Source organism: Mesocricetus auratus, unplaced genomic scaffold (genome assembly GCF_017639785.1).
Source record: "Mesocricetus auratus isolate SY011 unplaced genomic scaffold, BCM_Maur_2.0 Super-Scaffold_15014, whole genome shotgun sequence".
In the NCBI taxonomy this organism is placed as follows: Eukaryota; Metazoa; Chordata; class Mammalia; order Rodentia; family Cricetidae; genus Mesocricetus; species Mesocricetus auratus.
This window is the reverse complement of record NW_024429186.1, coordinates 19919470-19939891: the sequence shown is the minus strand read 5'-3', so window position 1 is coordinate 19939891 and position 20422 is coordinate 19919470. Positions and strand designations below refer to the sequence as shown.

At 38.2% G+C, this 20422-nt stretch overlaps 1 protein-coding gene across 5 annotated transcripts in view; it reads right to left on the bottom strand.

Moving 5' to 3' along the window:
- The window catches only part of Eml5 (EMAP like 5), a 122392-nt gene that overhangs the window by 68061 nt on the left and 33909 nt on the right, over positions 1-20422 (bottom strand). For all 5 annotated transcript variants that reach the window (XM_040742645.1, XM_021226214.2, XM_013112146.3 and 2 more), the window contains exons 9-13: positions 16817-17073; positions 14869-15081; positions 1939-2106; positions 1242-1348; positions 727-845 (exon numbers count right to left, since the gene is read on the bottom strand). In XM_040742645.1, coding sequence (XP_040598579.1) covers positions 727-845; positions 1242-1348; positions 1939-2106; positions 14869-15081; positions 16817-17073 — 864 coding nt within the window. The remainder of the gene's footprint in view (positions 1-726; positions 846-1241; positions 1349-1938; positions 2107-14868; positions 15082-16816; positions 17074-20422) is intronic.

The window sequence follows — 20422 nt, the reverse complement described above, 5'->3', positions numbered from 1 at the left end:
AAACCTTCCTAACCACTGAGTAACCTCTATATCCCTAAAAATACTTTTCATGTATAAATTCTTTTCAAAAAAGTGTTACCAATCTGGTGAGAAAAATACACGCTTGCCCAGAGTAAAAATGTATTGCTGTGGAGCTGAAATGTGAGGCCTCCAAGTGATGCCAGAAACTAAGAACAACTAGCTAAACACCAAATCCTAAACATGCCAGCAAAAAGGGACTCAAATTCCAATTTAGTCACATTGTAGGAGAGATAATTACCTCCTTCAGTTTTAAAGGTGTCATGCCCACTTCTATGAATGTAGTATCAAACTTTTTTTTATTTTTTATTTTTTTGGTTTTTCGAGACAGGGTTTCTCTGTGGCTTTGGAGGCTGTCCTGGAACTCACTCTGTAGACCAGGCTGGCCTCGAACTCACAGAGATCCGCCTGCCTCTGCCTCCCGAGTGCTGGGATTAAAGGCGTGCGCCACCACCGCCCGGCTGTAGTATCAAGCTTTAAGAGACAGTATTTTAGAAATTTAATCAAGCCTTTCACAGTGGCTCACTGTGTGACAGATTATGTTGTCCATCATCACTGGCACCGCTTATTTATTCCCCATTGCAACGCTTTTAGTCAGGCACCAGTTTGAAGATAGGGAAACAAAGGCATAGCAAGGTGGGGTGACTTGCCAAGCTATTAAGTACAAACTCAAATTCAAACACACAAGTGAAAAATAGTATTTTATACCCATGAATGAAGTGTAATCGAATACTATTTCCTGGAGCACATTCTCTTCGTTTAGAAGTAGCACTTTTCTGTTTTTCTTTGCATTGTTCTTTAAGCTGAGGTAGATCTTCTTTGTAAACCTTGAAAATGTATATACATAGGAACACGATTAAGGTAGGTATTAATTAAGATGCTCATATACTCAAATAACTTTCAGATACTGGTAAGAAAATACTTTGTAAAATTTAGTATTCCAAGAACTTTTATACTTCATAAGGAAACACTTCAAAGGGAATGGGGTGGTCAATGGTGACAAAATTCTACCAGCAAACAGAATGCAGGCTTACTTAGTACGTCAAGCATATAACACAAAAGGACATTTTACACAAGTGTGCCATGCTCAACGGAGGGAAAATGAAAGAACCATCCATTACTGGAGAAGCTGAAGCCATAAAAAGTCACAATAGATAAAAGTAGCAGAAATCAAGACAAAGAAACTGAACTTCTGGCAACATCATAGGCTACCAGGGCATTACCTGCCGGTGGTAAGTAAGCTGTGTCTCTTGCTCAATCTCAGAGTCCAGTTCTGGAACATCAGATAGATCTGAATCTGATTCATCACTGTTGGACTCAGCCAGACTTTCTGTGAGTTTTTAAAAAATGAAATATCATTTGTTTAAAGACTTCACTTTCAAAACAACAATGTAAAATTAATAATAAAGGGGTGATTCTGCCAACTTGACATGAAAACAAACCATAAAACAAAAAATGAAATTACCTATTCAATGGACATGCATGTCAGTAAACTGTACTACAGATTATCTTCCTGTCCACTCACTGCAAACTCAATAGCTCCTTTAAACCCCTCCACTGGCTCCCCAATGATGGCTACACCAAATTTAAATATCTATGTAGATTCAAGTGAATATAACCTATAATCAGCATTAAAAATACTACACACAATAGGTGAATTGACATTTTTAAGAAATATATATACAAAATCTAGGAACCCATATCTCTGAGATGAAAGATTAGTTTTTGATTTTGCTAACAGAACTATTGCTTCACTCATTTGACAAATTAAATTTCAACCCAAATACTTCATATGACATACTCTGTGACAACTGGCTTTAAAGATATACACATTTTTAACAGGAAATTTCTGCTATTAATAAGTTTCAATGCCAAAATCATTAATTTGGAGCTATGAATGCGGAAGCTGTTTAAGCTTACCTTGGGGTGCTATGTGAAGGGCATCTTTTAATTTTCTTTCAGGAATGAATTTCCACTGAAAGACAGAGTGATCAGCTCCACCAATAGAAATAACCCATTGATAATCATGTGACCATCTGACATTAGTTACGTGAGCTGAATGGCCAATATATTTTCTAAACTTGGCCCCTATAACAGAAAATATATCTTTAAATTGATAAAAGCCAATACACAAAAGTACCACCTTAAACAACAACTACTTTATCCAAACTATTACAACATCACACCATTATCTCAAGTATGGCCAGATGGGAAAATGATTTAAAATGATTAGCTAAAAGTGAACAAATGGATGAACTGAGGCGTGAAAATATTTCCTTTACTGATTTTATAGTGTATTTTGGTAGGAACCACAAAAAATGCACAGTCTAAATTTCTACTGCTTTAGATACGATGCACTTTGGAAACAGGACTTGAAGGAATAGAGCTGGATCTGACCCTAAAGCCTTCTCTCTCATATAGCTTTCACAATACCAGGAGGTGCTACATATACTGCCAAAGGAGGCAAGCTCAACAGTCCTATCAGATGCGACACCTGTGAACTACAAGAACGATCATCGCAGTGTAAGAACTGTAAGAACGACCATCCCGAAGGTGCAATAGTGACACATATCTTGGCTGTAACCAACAGTTATATAATTGGACTTCAGGTCTGCTCATCAGGAGAGTAGTCATGCCTGGTCCTGAAAACCTAGCCAACAATCTGTGGCTACTGAGGTCAGGGAAATTGTAAGGAAGCTGTGCCATAGAATTCAGAGTTCAGGTCATACAGTTCAGGGGACTTACTACTGTTACCTCCCTAAACTAGGAGAACTCCTAACCAAAGTATAATTATCCTTATACCCACTGTATCTTCCAATCCTCATCCAAGAAGCTTCTTTTACAGCAAAGATTATTACAAAATGTAACAACTGGTCAAAATTCAGAGTCCCAACTGATACATTGACAATATAATCTTTACACCTAAGGCTCAGGGACTGTTGTAGAAAAACTGTAAGAACCTTCAGAGGGCAACTGACTATGGGGAGCCCAGTCCCAACTGATACATTGACAATACAATCTTTACACCTAAGGCTCAGGGACTGTTGTAGAAAAACTGTAAGAACCCCGGAAGACTTCTGCAAGAGTCTTGCAGGGGAGTTATACTCATGAAATGTCAACAATATGGCTGCTGAAACAATACCTGAACAATGACAATGCTAGCTGACATGCCAAAGTAGATGGGGGGAATCCAATGTGGTCCCACCTCTAGAAGAAGACTTACAGGTAATTACAAATTACTGACAGTGGGAGAATTAGTCTTCCTCAGAGATAAGCACCCTAATCTTATCCAATCCCAAAAGGTCAGCCATACAAAAACATACAAACTACAGCTGTGTAGCTGTATATGTATATACTAATTAGAAAGGTAAAGAATTTGAAAGGGGAGTCGTGAGAGGCATGGAAGAAAAGGGGCTGGGGTAGAGAGTTCAGTGGTACATCATTTGCCTAATGTGTGTCAGCCCCTGGTTTTGAGCCCCATCAGCACAAAAATAAATATAAAGCAAAACATATGAACAAACCAACCTACTCAGCATAATAAAAGTCTATTTATCGACAAACAAAATAAAACAAGTATAAGAACAAAAACCCATAAGGCATAATAAGCAAAGCTCACCCCGAGGAAAGCTTGGAGTTCAGTTTTTAATATTAAGGTAGACTGTTTTGACCTGAAGTCTTTGTTTTTAAGTGAAATTCATACAACTAGTCTAACTTACCCCATCCACAGTACTCCCAACCCAACCAGTCAGATAGTCCTCTAAAAGCTTAAGACACTACGAAAATATGAAGAGACTTCAGCAACACATTAAAAAGTTAATTAAATTTTAGACAGCAAAACCTATGGTGACTTATTCCAGGAAGGCTGATACAACCTAAAAAAAGGCAGTCAGTGTACTAATCGATGTAATCGAGATCAAATATACCCAGTTGTTCCAGTATTATTTATGGCTAATTTTAACCCAGTTATGTTGTTGAGAAAAGGGAAGGGGAAGTTATGTAAATACATTTTAATTAAATAAAAAATGAAGAAACTGGAAAAAAACCATGAGGTGATAAGTGTGCTGGTCTACATCTGGCTACTATGGAGGCTAAGCTGGGAAAAGCACAAGTTCAAGGCTTGCTTGAGCAACTTAGTGAGACATTACCTCAAAACACATTGTCTTAAAAGGGGCTGGGGTAGAGAGTTCAGTGGTACATCATTTGGTTAATGTGTGTCAGTCCCTGGTTTTGAGCCCCATCAGCACAAAAAATAAATATAAAGCAAAACATGTGAACAAAACAACACACTCTGTATAGTAAAAATCTGTGAGAGAGTTGTAAAATTTAGTCCAAGAGAAACAAAAGTTGATTTGAAAAGCGTTTCCATCCACTTGTGTGTATGAGCGCTTTTCCTTGCATTGTGTCTGTGCACCACGTGCGTGCCTGCTGCCCACAGAGGGCAGAAGAGAACGGGGCATTGTATTCCCTGGGAACTGAAGTTATGGATGACTGTGAGCCACCTTGTGCATGCTAGGAACTGAGCCTGGGCTCCCTGCAAGAAAAGCAAGTGTTTTCAACTGCCAACTCATCTCTCCGGTCCTGAAACCAACAATTGCTAGTCCAAAGGACTACATTAAGAATCATATAGGAGCTGGGGGTACAGCTCAGAAGCAAAGCTCATGCTGAGCATGTGCAAAACTCTGGGTTTAAACCACAGTGCCAGAAATAAACAAGAAAAGAACAATGTAATTGCCAGTACTTCTTATTGTCCGTGATAAATCAATATCTTAAGTGGTGGGCTTAGATATCACATAAAGTGACTCTGATACATCAGGACCAAATAGGGTTTCTTCCACTTGCTTTGAGAATCCGGTGATTACTCTCTTGTGCTTATACTTGTTACACTGAAATATAACAGTCTACTGGCTTTGCTAACTCCTCCAATAAACTGTAAAGTCTTTTAAATCGAGGTAGTGTTTATATATCCCTAATGCCTGGTGGACCGCAAACATATATTTGAAAAGGAGAGAGTAAAGACAAAAGGAAACGATTGTATGTCCTTTGCTCTGCCTCTATACCTGCACTGGACTGCTGGGATGTACCAGGTGGAGGAAGGGCACAGGAAAGACTGCGCTGCAGTCCACAGAGGACAGGGGTACCATACGGTTTGGAAACCATCAGGACTGAAAGCAGAGATTGCAGCTTGAGCACTGGTCTAATTACTTAAAAGCACAGGATCTGAATCTGCGGTTTTAACCTCTTTTAGACTATCCTACAAGAAATGGTATATTTTAAAAAGTAAAAGAAAATATTTTCATAAATAAAATAATAAAACAGTTTATGGGAAAAGGTATTGGTCACTTAGGACCAACATCTCAAAGCCAAGATTTAGCAAAGCTAGAATGGTCATAGAGGCTTTCTTAATTCCTGATGAGGATAAAGAAACACATGGAAATACTTATATTTATTTCAGCCACTCCATTTCTAAATTTGTTTTAATATTTAGTTTCATTGAAACAGTGAATCTAATGGATTACAATTCTTCAATAAATAACAGCAACAAAACGGCAGAATTTTTCCTTCTAATTGCGTTCAATTACTTTTGGTATAAAATATATGGGCTATCTTTCTGGCACTCACTAAAATCTTCAAATAAGAAACTCTCCCATGCTCACTTTGGCAGCAGAGATTAGCACAGATGCTGATCCTAACCACAAAATTATCATTGCTACTTGTTTGCTACCATTATGAATCATAAAGTAAATATCTGTATTTTCAGAAGGTCTTAGGTGATTCCTGTGAAAGGGTCCTTTGAACCCCAAAGGGGTCAGGACCCACAGGTTGAGAACCACTGCATTGACAGCCCAGAACAGCCCATACCATGGCATATTTCCTGTTTTTAAGAACCCTTCCATTATTTAATGTTGAGCAATTTTTTCAGTCATTATTCAATAAGAACTTATTTTGAACTAGGATTCAGAGGGCCATCCTGGGATTTTTTTGGTATGTGATGTATTTTTAAAATGTTTAACTGTTTTTTTTTTCAAGTAGTCACCAAAACTAAAACATGGGTAATAACCCATGTTCATGAGATTTCATCATTATTATGAGCAATCTAAGAAATCACATAAGGGGATCTTCTGGCCTGGGGACTACAGGCAGGTCAACTTGCCCCCAGCGGATCAAGCCATGCAGTGTCTGCTGATATTGAGGTGCTATTCCCACCCCAGCCAAGGGAAAGGTGAATGTGGGCTCATGTCTCAGGCCTGACTTCTGCTAGTCCTCTTTAGGATCTCCTGGCCTGAGGACTGTAGGCAGGTCTACTTGTCCCTAGCAGACCAAGATATCCCGAGTCTGCTGACATCACGGTGCTAGTCCTGCCTACACCAAACGAGAGAGGGAGTGTCTTAGATCTGCCTGCACCCACCATGAGAACCTTGGAGTACTGGACCTGCTTGCACCCACTGGAAGAGAACCTTGGACCCGTACCCACCAGGAGAAGAAGAGACCCCACCTGCCCCCACTGGAAAAAGGGATGGGAAAACGACAATATAAGAACACATTCAACAACAGAAAAACCAATATGATACCACCAGAGTCTAGGGACTCTGCACCAGCAAGACCTTAACATCCCAACACAGATGAGGCAGAAGAGAATGACCTTAAAAACAACTTCATGAAGATTATAGAGACCCTAAAAGAGGAAATGAGAAAATCCCTTAAAGAAATGGAAGAAAAAACAAACAAGAAATTCAAGAAATGGAGGAAAAAGACAAACCAAAAATGCAAGAAATAAACAAATCTCTTAAAGAAAGCAAGGAAAGCCAAGAAAAAAATCAAAAAATGAAGGAAACAATTCAGACAGTCCAAGGCTTGAAAGCTGAGAAACAGAGACAATAAAAAAGCACAGTCTGAGGGAATGCTGGAATAAGAAAAGCTGGTTAAACGATCAGGAACTACAGATGCAAGCATAACCAACAGAATACAAGAAAAGGAAGAAAGAATCTCAGGTGTTGAAGACACACTAGGAGAAATAAATTCATCAACCAAATAAAAACTTAAGTCCAACAAATCCCTAACACAAAAAATCTAGGAAATATGGGACACCATGAAAAAGCCAAATCTAAGAACTAATAGGGATAGAAGAAGATGAAGAAACCCACCTCAAAGGTGCAGAAAACATATTCAACAAAATCATAGAATAAAACTTTCCCAACCTAAAGAAAGACATGCCAATGAAAGTACAAGAAGCTTCAGAACACCAAATAGAGTGTACCACAAAAAATGTCCCCTCGCCACATAATAATCAAAACACCAAACATACAGAATAAAAAAGAATATTAAGAGCAGCAAAGGAAAAAGGCAAAGTAACATATAAAGGCAAACCTATCAGAACCACACCTGACTTCTCTATGGAAACTCTGAAAGCCAGGAGGTCTTTTTTGTTCTGTTTTGTTTGTGTGTGTGTGTTTTTTTGTTTGTTTGTTTTTTGCTTTTGTTTTGTTTTCTTTTGTTTTTTGTTTTTTCGAGACAGGGTTTCTCTGTAGCTTTGGAGGTTGTACTGGAACTAGCTCCACCTGCCTCTGCCTCCCAAATGCTGGGATTAAAGGCATGTGCCGCCGCCGCCACCACCACCCGACTAAGCCAGAAGGTCTTGGATAGATATTTTACAAACACTAAGAGACCACCATGGATGCCAGCCCAGACTACTATACCCAGAAAAGCTTCCAATCACTATAGACAGAGAAAACAAGATGTTCCACACAAAACCATATTTAAACAATACATATCCACTAATCAAGTCCTATAGAAGGCACTGGAAGGAAATCTCCAACCTAAGGAAGTTAACTACACTCAGAAAAACATAGGGAACAGATAATCCCATTTTACCAAAAGTCAAAAGAAAAGGGGGAGGGAACCATACACAATACCACCAACAACAACAAATTCAAAACAAACAATAATTAACGATCAATGGTCATTACTTTCCCTCAATATTAAGGGTCTTAACTCGCCTATAAAAAGACACAGGCTAACAGAATGGATATGATGTCAGAATTCATCCTTCTGCTGCATACAAGAAACACATCTCAACTTGAGAGACAGATGTTACCTCAGAATAAAAGGTTGGGAAAATATTTTCCAATCAAATGGACCCAAGACACAAGCTGGTGTAGCTATCCTAATATCTAGCAAATTAGACTTCAAACTAAAATCAATCAAAAGAAATGAAGAAGGTCATTTCATATTCACCACAAGAAAAAATCCATCAGGATGAAGTCTCAATTCTGAACATCTGTGCCCCAAATACAAAGGTACCCATGTTCCTAAAAGAAATATTACTAAAACTCAAATCACACATAAAACCTCACACACTTATAGTGGGAGACTTCAACACCCCACTCTCATCACTAGACAGGACCACCAGACAGAAACTTAACAAAGAAACAAAATAGCAGAAGTCATAACCCAATAGGGTTTAACAAACATCTATAGAACATTCCATCCAAACACAAAAGAATATACCTTCTTCTCGGCTCAACATGGAACCTTCTCTAAAATTGACCATATACTCAGCAACATATCAAATCTCAACAGAAAAAATTGGAATAACCCCCTGTATCTTATCAGATCACCATGGTTTAAAGTTAGAATTCAACAACAACACAAATGGCAGAAACCCTATGAACTCGTGGAAATTAACAATGTGTAATTGCACCATTCCCGGTCAAGGAAGAAAAACAAAACAAAACAAAACTAAGGACTTCCTAGGATTCAATGAAAATGAATTCTGTCACAACTTATGGAACACTTTGAAAGCAGTGCTAAGAGGAAAGTTCACAGCACTAAGTGCCCACATGAACAAACTGGAAAATAGTCACACTAGAGAATTAACAGCACAACTGAAAGCTTTAGAACAAAAAGAAGCAAACTCACCCAGGAGGAGTAGATGCCAGGAAATAAACAAATTGAGGGCTGAAATCAATAAAGTAGAAACTAGGAAAACAATACAAAGAATCAATGAAACAAAGAGTTGGTTCTTTGGAAAAATCAATAAGATAGACAAGCCTTTGTCCAAACAAACCAAAAGGCAGAGAGAGAACATGCAAATTGGCAAAATCAGAAATGAAAAGGGAGACATAACAACAGACACTGAAGAAATCAAGATAATCACCAAGTTAGACTTTGAAAAGCTATACTCCACAAATTTGAAAATTTAAAGGAAATGGACAATTTTCTGGATAGATACCACTTAACCAAAATTAAATCAAGAACAGATAAGCAATTCAAATAGACCTATAACCCCTAATGAAATAGAAACAGTCATCAAAAGTCTCCCAACCAAAGAAAGCCCAGGGCCAGGTGGTTTCAGTGCAGAATTCCACCAGAAATTCAGAGAAGAGCTAATACCAATACTCCTCAAATTGTTCCACACAATAGAAACAGAAGGGCCATTGCCAAACTCTTTTTACAAGGCTACATTTACCTTGGTATGCAAGACACACGAAGACACAACTAAGAAAGAGAACTACAGATCAATCTCCCTCAGGAACATTGATGCAATAAAATAGAATACTCAATAAAATAAATAAAATAAAATATTGGAAAATCGAATCCAAGAACACATTAAAAAAATCATCCACCATGATCAAATAGGCTTTATCCCAGGGATGCAGGAATGGTTTAACATATGGAAATCCATCAATGTAATCCACTATATAAAGAAACTGAAAAAGAAAAATCACATGATCATCTCACTAGATGCTGAAAAAGCCTTTGACAAAATCCATCACCCATTCATGATAAAGGTCTTGGAGAGATCAGAGATAACAGGAACATACCTAAACACAATAAAAACAATATACAGCAAACCAACAGCCAACATCAAACTAAATGGAGAGAAACTCAGCTCAATTCCTCTAAAATCAGGAACAAGACAAGGCTAGCCACTCTCTCCATATCTCTTCAATATTGTACTTGAAGTACTAGCTAGAGCAATAAGACAACAAAAGGAGATCAAGGGAATACAAATTGGAAATGAAGAAGTCAAACTTACACTATTTTCAGATGATAAGATAGTTTACATAAGTGACCTGAAAAATTCTTCCAGGGAACTCCTACAGCTGATAAATACCTTCAGCAAAGTGGCAGAATACAAGATTAACTAAAAAAAATCAGTAGCCCTACAAACAAGTAACAGAGCTGTATAGAAACACCTTTGAGTCTTTAAAAAAAGAAATTAAAGAACATATCAGAAAATGGAAAGATCTTCCATGCTATTGGCTAGATAGAACCAACATAGTAAAAATGGCAATCTTGTCAAAAGCAATCTACAGATTTAATGTAATCCCCATCAAAATACCGGCACAATTCTTCACAGACCTTTAAAGAACAATGCTCAATTTTATATGGAAAAACAAAAGACCCAGGATAGCCAAAACAACCCTGTACAACAAAGGAACTTTTGGAAGCACCACCATCCTTGATTTGAAGCTCTACTATACAGCTATAATACTGAAAACAGCTTGGTATTGGCACAAAAGTAGACACATAGATCGATGCAGTTGAACTGAAAAGCCTGATATTAACCCACACACCTAGGAGCTCCTGACTTTTGACAAAGACGCTAAAACTATACAATGGAAAAAAGAAAGCATTAACAAATGGTGCTGGCATAACTGGATGTAGACATACAGAAGATTGCAGATAGATCCATATCTATCACCATGCACAAAACTTAAGTCCAAATGGATCAAAGACCTCAACATAAACCCAGATACACTGAACCTCTTAGAAGAGAAAGTGGGAAGTACCCTTGAACGAATTGGTACAGGAGACAGCTTCCTGAACATAACACCAGTAGCACAGACACTGAGATCAACAATTAATAAATGGGACCTCCTGAAACTGAGAAGCTTATGTAAGGCAAAAAACACAGTCAACAATCAAAAAGGCAGCCCACAAAATGGGAAAGGATATTTACTAACCCCACATCTGACAGAGGGCTAATTTCCAAAATATACAAAGAACTCAAGAAGGTAGTTACCAAAACATCAAACAATCTAATAAAAAAGTGGGGTATAGAACTAAATAGAGAATTCTCAATAGAGGAATCTAAAATGGCTGAAAGACCTTAGACATCAGGGAAATGCAAATCAAAACAACTCTGAGATACCATCTTGCTCCTAAATTAAAAAAAAAACACCAATGATAGTTTATGCTGAAGAAAAGGGAACACTCATCCACTGCTAGTGGGAGTGCAAACTCATACAGCCACTTTGGAAATCAGTATGGTAGTTCCTCACAAAAATGAGAATCAGTCTACCTCAAGACACAGCAATTCCACTCTTAGGCATATACCCAAAGGATACACATTCATACAACAAGGATATCTATTCAACTATGTTTATAGCAGCATTATTTGTAATAGTCAGAGCCTAGAATCAACCTAGATGCCCCTCAACTGAAGAGTGGATAAAGAAAATGGGGTATATTTACACAATGGAGTACTACTTAGCAGAACAATGGAATCTTGAAATTCACAGGAAATGGATGGAACTAGAAGAAACCATCCTGAGTGAGGTAATCCAGTCACAAAAAGACAAACATGGTATGAACTCACTCATATATGGATTTTAGACATGGAGCAAAGGATTACCAGCCTACAATCCACACCTCCCGAGAAGCTAGAAAACAAGGACGACCCTAAGAGAGACATACATGGTTCCCTGAAGAAGGAGAAAGGGAAAAGATCTCTTGAACAAATTGGAAGCATTGGGGGGAGAGGAGAGGGAGTTAGGAGTAAGAGAAGAGGAGAAGGGGAGGGGAGAGGAGGACATGAGGGAGCAGGATGATTGAGTCAAGGAAAGAATAGAGGAGAGCAAGAAAAGAGATACCAGAATAGAAGAAGCCACTATAGGTTTAAAGAGAAATCTGGCACTAGGGAAACGTCCAGAGATCTACAAGGATGACACCAACTAACAATCTAAACAATAGTGGAGAGGCTACTTGAAATGCCCTTCCCCTATAATGAGACTGATGACTACCTTATATGCCATCCCAGAGTTCATCCAGTACCTGATGGAAGCAGAGGCAGACACCCACAGCTAAGCACTGAGCCAAACTCCTGGAATCCAGTTGCAGAAAGGGAGGAATAATGAGTGAAGGGATCAAGACCAGGCTGGAGAAACCCACAGAAACAGCTGACTTGAACAAGGGGGAGCTCATAGACCCCAGACTGACAGTTGGGAAACCAACATAGGACTGAGTCAGACCCCCTGAATGTGGGTGTCAGTTAGGAGGCCAGGACAATCCATGGGGCCTCTGGTAGTGGATCAGTATTTATCCCTAGTATAGTAATGGACTTTGGGAGCCCATTATACATAAAGGGATACTCTCTCAGCCTAGGCCCTCCCCCAAATGATGTGACAGAATCTGAAGAGCCCCCAAAGCCTCACCCTCTCTGGGGAGCACAAAGGGATGGGATAGGGGATTGGTGGGGGGCAGGGGAGGATGGGAGGGAGAGAGAACTGGGATTGATATGTAAAACAAGACTGTTTATAATTTAAATAAAAAAGGATTAAAAAAAGAAAACACATCAGGTTAGACTGAATTATTTTCCTGAAGTCATAGCCTTCCAAATTAAAACTGGATAATTTAGATTGGGTAATTTAAAAGCTACATAAAAATTCATATGTTTATCTCATAAATGTAGCAATTTGCAAAAATTTGTAGATACTAACTCTCACTTGGGCAAAGAAATAAACAGATCCTCATTTGTCTTAATTAGCTAAGCCAGATTTAAATGAACATGTACAGGTTTCTACAGTGAGCCATTCCTTTATAGAAAGGTGAAGTCTATATACTAAGAGGCTTTGATCCATGGGCTATGTAAGATGTTTTATGGACATGCAATCATACAGACACTGGCAACTGAAGATTCCCTGACATTGAAGTGAACAAATTTGGTAAATTACATTATTGAACAAGCTTTTTCTTTATTCTGATTCACTCCTTACTGGCAGGCTCAATCTTTTCATTATCTGGATTACTTGTTCAGCAGAAGCCAAGAAAATAACTTTGTGGTATCTGAATACTATCCAATTGTACATACATTGTGTACTTTATTGGAAGTAAAGGTAAACAGTAGTCAATAAATAGTTTTATACTGAAAACAAAACCTCTCCCACCATCCATGCAAAGGAAAATTTCTTAATATATGAAACAGAATTATCCATTAGAAAACAGACAAGGGCTGGAGAGATGGCTCAGTGAATAAAGTGCTTGTTGTTCAAGTTTGACAATCTGAGTTCCAATTCCCAGGCCCCACATAAAGCTGGACTTGGCAGTGTGCATGGCAGTGTTCCTATGGCATGATGAACAGGAGAGGCAAAAGAATCCCTAGAAACCCATGGACAGGATACCCTGTCTCTAGCAAGATGGAAGGTAAGGAGCAGTATCTAACGTTGTCCTCTAACCTCCTACACGCACTATGGCAATGCACATCTGTGTGTGCATACATGCACACAGGCACCACACATAAAAGGAAATGGATGAAAAGATTTGGCTGTATAGAAATTAAGAAGCAATTAAAAAGAGGTCAAGCATGGTAGCACACACCTGCAATCCCTGTATTTAGGAGGTGGAGACTGGCAAATTAAGAACTCAGGTCTAGCCTCTTTAACTCCATAGAAAATTTGAGGCCAGGCTGGTCTACAGAGTCTATCTCTCAGAAAAAAAAAGAAAAAGAAAAGAACTGGCTGTACACTGAAAAATGATACTTACAATCCCTAAAAATCATAAATCACTTGAGCCTACTGGAATATATAAACAGCTCAACAAAAGAAGCAATCATATAGCAAAGAGAACTGTGTTGGACACAGGAAGCACATAAATCTTCCCCCAAAACATCTGAAAATGAAGTTTAGTCTCATTAGAATAGATTTTAATAAGACCACAAAATATGACTTTCAGTAGCTACATTTGCAAAAATTAGAAGAAACTATGGTAAGGTCAAGTGCGGATGCAGATGTGAGTCAAAGGGTGTCGATAAAATGTTCTAACTACTTTAGAAAGCAAACTGACTTTTTCTTATAAAGTTCTACAGCCCCATCCTCTATCATCCAACAGTTTCTTTCTGTGTACACCTCTGAGAAACTTAACATGTGTTAACAAAAGACTAGAAATGTCTCAAACGTCAACTAATGGGAAAATAAATGCAAATCTATACCATGCATTTACAACACAATTATTTTATGGTAATAAAAAGCAATCAAAAGATACATGCAATAGTACAGATGAATCTTTAAAACATAGAATTGAATGGTGCATGGTGCCTCACATGTCCTATGGTAGGAGATTAGGAACAGGGGTTTCACTCACTAAAAATACAGCCAGCCTTTGTTCACAGACTCAAATTACTTATGTCCTTAGAGCATCTGACATTTCACAGGGAGGAACTGGCAACATGAAGAGGCTGCAGGGTCTTGAATTCATCATCAGTGCACATGTACACTATCAATACAACTTAGGCTCCTGTGAAAACCCATGCTCACTATATACTCGGATCAAGCTACTTCAGCTGTTCTGGTAATGCCTGTTACAGAGTTGCACTTTAAAAATGTGTGTAGTAACTATTAACAAGTCAGGTGAAAACCATTACTGCATATAATATAATGAATTAAAGAATTCTTGGTAAAAATTTCATGACCAAAAAATAAATGTTAACAGGACAACAATTTTTGAATTGACAAAAACAAAGCCTTCACCAATTAATATACACTCTGAAATATAAATCTTATCATTTAGCTAGACCATAAGAACATAACATTTTTATGAGAGCATTAGTTAAAATATTAAAAGGAAAGATACCTTTTCTTAAACATGGATATCGGAATAATTTTACAACTCCACAGTCATCAGCTGTAACTAAAACCTGGCCAACATAATTTCCATCTACTGAATTTATATCATTGACATCAGAATACTTGGGCCAAATCCCATTGACTTCAAGTCCTGAAACACATGTCCATGAAGCCCAGTGAACACCTTTTATTTCTTCTTTACTTGTCACTTCCTTTCCTCCTAAAAATAAAAGTCTTCATTAAGAAATTACTTTATTTGATTCTTTTAGAGAAGAATACATGAACAGACAGGCAATTGTGGTTTAGAAGAAGAAACAAAATGAAAAAAATTTTTAAATGCTACTAGTATCATCCTAGTTTAGAGAGCTTGGATGTAATTATCAATTCCTCAGGCTCATTCATAGGGAAAACTGAACTAAATCTTATTAAAATCATGACGTACAATTAGTGACAACTGGGTAAGTAATAAGAAAAAGCAAAAGATGCCTTTCTTCAGGGATTGTCAAGGTGCTTGGCTCTGAGGAAGCTAAGGCTACACTGGGGTAAGTGAGGTCCTCCCTACTGGCAACTAGTGGTCTCTGAGCTCTGCCACATCTACTCTGTCCTCATCTTCAGGACAACACGGAAACAGCTACTGCCCCAGCAGAGGAGAATGTGGAAGCAGAGGAAGAATGTAAGGGTCTATTGAAGCAGAGGAAGAATGTAAGGGTCTATTGATGGTGTGGGTTTTGGTCTCTTTTACTACACATCTTCTGCAACATGTTCAACAAAAATCCAAACAAACAAACAAGCGGGAGGGAGGGAAGGAAGAGGGAGGAAGAAGCAAGGGAGGGAGGGAGAGAGGGAGAAAGGAAGGAAGGAATGAAGAAAGGAAGCAAGGGAGGGAGAGAGGAAAGAAGCAGAAGGATAAGAGGAGGTATTGGGAGGCAGTGAGGAGGCAAGGGAAGGAAGAAAAGGCAAGAGCTATGACAAAGTGGCAAATCAGGTATTAAAAAGAAACCCAAGATATATAATTGGGAGGGAGGCTGAAGAAGAGTAAAAAGAAATGATAGATGGAGTGTGATACATTTGTGTTAGGTAAGACGACTTTAGGACTTAATAAATCTTATTATAAGTCATCAATGAAAAGCTTGGGGGAGATGCATCAATTGTATTATGCAACCAGTCTTATTAAGTAAGTCCTTATAAGAGTGATTAATTCACAAAGCACCGTGTCAAACAGAAATGTAGACGGTCATTTTGAGAGGTGTGGAGTTTTAATTAATAAGGGTTTACAATACTGGTATCCAAGAGCTGAGGTAAATGCTGGGGTTGGGACATGTTCTCCAGGGCACTAAGTTCCACTTGTATAGGATGAGTTCTGAGTGTCCTTTCTGAAGGTACAGTGCAGTAACTGTTATTATCCGCACTGTATTACTGCATGTTATGCTTGAAATTTGCTAATGAAGATCTCAAATGTTTCTACTACATACAAATTACAACAACTATAGTAGGTGGTAGGTATGACAATTGGTGCTATTGTGAAAATCATTTTACAATGCCCAGTGTATGTACATTAAAAAATCATGTTGGGCAGGGCATGATAGTATAAAACTTTAATCCCTACACTTGTGAGGTAGAGGCAGGAGGATTTCAGATTTTGAGACCAGCATGGTCTACATAGTCAGTTTCAGGCTAGCCAGGAAACATAATGAGACCCTATCTTAAATTCTTTTTTTTTTAAATCACATTGCATATTTCAAACATATAGAATTTTGGTGTCACTTACAATTCAATATTCTGGTGGGGAAGAATTCTAAAGATATTTGTCTTGTAGAAAAGACCACAATGCCTGAAATAGCTCAGATTACTCTGCCTATAATAAAATATAATTTATGATTTACTCTTAATGAAAATTTAAATATCACAGACATTAAAAGATTATGAACTATATGTAATGTGCTAGAAAAGTTTACCTGGCATCCTATATAGAAATCGTTTTCCACTGCCATCATTTGTCTGCAAATATCTACTATCTGAAGACCAGTCCAGATGAGTGATGAAGCTAAGTGAACCAACACATTCACCAACTTTTTTATAACGCTGAGCAACTCCATAGATGTCAACTGAGCTGTCATTGCAGCCAACAGCAAGGTAAGTGCCATCTGGCGAATATTTTAGCTCATGGATTGCCTCTTTCCTGTCTTTGATATGTACAACTTCAGTCATATCTCTGTTAAAAAAGAAAAAAAGACCATATCATCAAAAGTCACAAGAGAATTGTAAAATGTCTACAAATACTGAGGTTCCATGAAGTATTTGCAAACTGTGACACACATGTAAGTAAGGTAAGTAATATCTGCTTAGGAACAAGTTATTTTGCTGATAAGAAATAAATAGAAAAAAGATTGGACGATGTAGTATATGGTGATAGAGCCCAGCATGAAGTCCTGGACTTGAACCCCAGCACTGAAAAAAAAGTAGAAGAGAAAAAATGCTAAATGTCAGTACATAAATAATCTTATTTTTAAGTACTCCACAGCTCTCTACTAAATTTAGTCAGAGTTTTTATGACAAAAGTTCTTTGTAAATACTGAATTTATGAAATATTCTTAAACACCACAATTTTCAAACACATTTTTGTGTACTTGAATTTTGTATACTTGAATATATATCTTTATATAGCTTCCTAGGTTGTTTTTATTCATTTTTCCCCAGTAGTAAATTTTATTTAAAATGTTCCCTTTTCTTGAGAGTCTCATTATGTAGCCCAGCATGGCCTCAAACTCCAATCTGTCTGTTTCATTCTCCCAAGCACTTGAAATACAGGCATATTTCACCATGCTCGGCTTAGTTTATTTTTTAAAAATTAGAACACAATTCAGCTATTTTTTCTAGGATGTCTTAAAATGAATTTCCAAAATAGCATAGGCATTGGTCATAGCCATAAAAACGGATGAACTCCTTAGTATAACACAAATGAGTGTTCAAACTTCTAGAACTGGAAGGAGTGTGTGTGGGGGGGAGGAGACAGAGACTCAGGAAAGATTGGCAAGAGGAAGGGTCGCTGCTTCTTGGTGGCAGCCACCTCTCCATATAGATTCTGTATCGGTCATTTGAAATGCTCCAGGTGGGCAATGTCAGAAGCAGAAGCGTGTTTCTTCATTCTTAAAGTTTTTAAATGGAGGTCAGAGCAAATATTCAGATATTGTTAATAGCACTGAACACTTATGTTGCTCTAATATAAGGGATTCAAACTGTATCTGACCCTGCGTGAGAGATGGACATAAAACAGCTATGACAATATGTAGCAACTGCTCAAGTGGAAAATTTAAAACTAAGAAACACTGAAAGGCAGACTAAGACTAGATTGAAAGCAGGAAGTAGCCACAGCAGGGTAAATCTGACTTGAGCATAAGACATGAGGTGCTGGTTAAGTCTAAAAGAGGAGAGAAGGTTCTTCAGGAATAAGACACAGCACAAACATGCACGGAAAGACTCAGTGTGTGGTGTATTTGAAGAGTGATGCACAATCAGTATGATGTGGATACAGAAATTAGTGGGAAAAGCAGAAAACAATGAAGTTAAAGATAAACTAGATACAGTGAAACCAAAGAAAGCCAGGCAGACAAATCCAGGTTTGCAGAGTGAAATTTTGGGAATTATAGAAACAAATGTTCATCAGTAAGCCCACATTCAACCACACAACCTGGGCTAGGACAAGGGACAAAAACAACATCATCAAGTTTATCTTCCAATGTCAAGGAGTCAGGTACTTTCCCAGTGCCAGGATCTGGTTGAAAGCTCTACATGAGTTATGTAGACTTTGTGTATTTGTGGCATGCTGGAAAACTATACAGGAAATGCTGATTAAAGTTAACCTGGATCAATACGGTGGTTCTAAATCAAGATGGCTGCAGTATGCCAAGCTGTATCCACACAGAAATATCAAAAGTTTTAGAGATGATAGTAGTGACATACTAATGTGGATGTATTTAATATCACTGGACATCTACACTGATTAAAAACAAATACGACATTAAATAAAAAACATTTTTAAGAGAAAAATTATAGCACATCCCACTGTAAAAACCTACTTTCATTTTCCATACTGGGAATCAAACCAAGAGCTTTATACATGCTGGGTGAGTGCTCTACTATTTCACTACAGCCTAAGTATTTATTTATTTATTTAGAGTCACAAAGTTAAGTAGGCTGGCCTTGAACTCACTCAAGTCCAGGCAGGCTTTCAACTCACAATCTTTCTGCCTCAGCCCCCTGAACAGCTAAGATTACAAGTCTGCACCATCAGGCCTAGTGGTGAAGAAAAAAAGAATAAAACATAATGAGGTACAGAAAAACAGATCAGAGAGATGGACCCTGTACACCATGTCAAGGTTTACAAACTTCAGCCTAAGGAGCAGAAAGCCGTTGGAAAGAGGATAAATACAAAAAGTGTGACTTAAAACAAATCTCTAAAATCAAGCTAGAAGTGAGTTGGGAACTTCCTCCCTGATGTAACTCCCACAGTGCAGGGAATGCAATGCAGGTTGCTGGAGAAGAAAGGCATCAGTGGCCTTACCTAGTCACTTACAGACAGAGGAGGGGATTCATAGGACCCTACCCACCCTGCTGAATTACTGGCTATAGACATGCATGCTGGGTGAGAGGGAGTCGTCTTCAGTTACATAACCACTAATGGCACCATCAGGCTCCAGTAGAGTTCCAAACCCATGGTCACACAGAGGGCCCTGGTTACTTTTCATGGTCAGAAAACAAAGCAAAAAGAATGAGTGTGGGGAAGAGTCTTGTAGGGAAGAAGGGTTGATGGTGGGGGCAGAGAGCTAACACATGGTAGGGAATGAAAGGAGCCAGAATGCATTATAAATGTGAATGAAATGGTCAAAGTACAGATTTAATTAATAAAGAAAGAAGGAGTCTCTATCATGGCAGTGCGGAATGGTTTTGAGATGGTAAGGAGAGCAGTTAAGAGGGCTATTCTACTGATCCTGTGAAGAGACGACAAAGCCTACAGAAGAGCAAAACAGTGAAACTGGAAGGAAGGAAATGAACTTGACAGCTTCTGTGGAAGAGACTCTTCAACAAGAGAGGCAAAGTAAAAACATGAATTAAACAGTTCTGGGTAGAAGATTACTGTGCCAGAGAAGAAAGATTTCATAAACACTGTTTTGTGAACATGCTGTGACTCTACAGCACTGTTTATAATGACTATAAAGGAGAGACACTCAATGTATCTACCTATAGTTTGACATAAATTAGCAACAGCTTTAACAAATTCTTTGTTTGTTGGTTGGTTTGTTTACTTGTTTAAGACAGGGTTTCCCTATGTAGCTTTGGCTGGCCTGGAACTCAGTAGGTAGGGCAGTCTGGCTTCGAACTCAAAGCAATTCACCTACCTCTGCTTCCTGAGTGCTGGGATTAAAGTCCCAGCCTTTTAATTAATTCCTTAAGCATTTCTAGTTACACAAAAGAAAGGATACAGGTATTTTTTTCAAAGCACAAAGATACAAACAAGCATACAAAACACTACTCATTTCTCATAGCCTTGAGAATGTTTAATG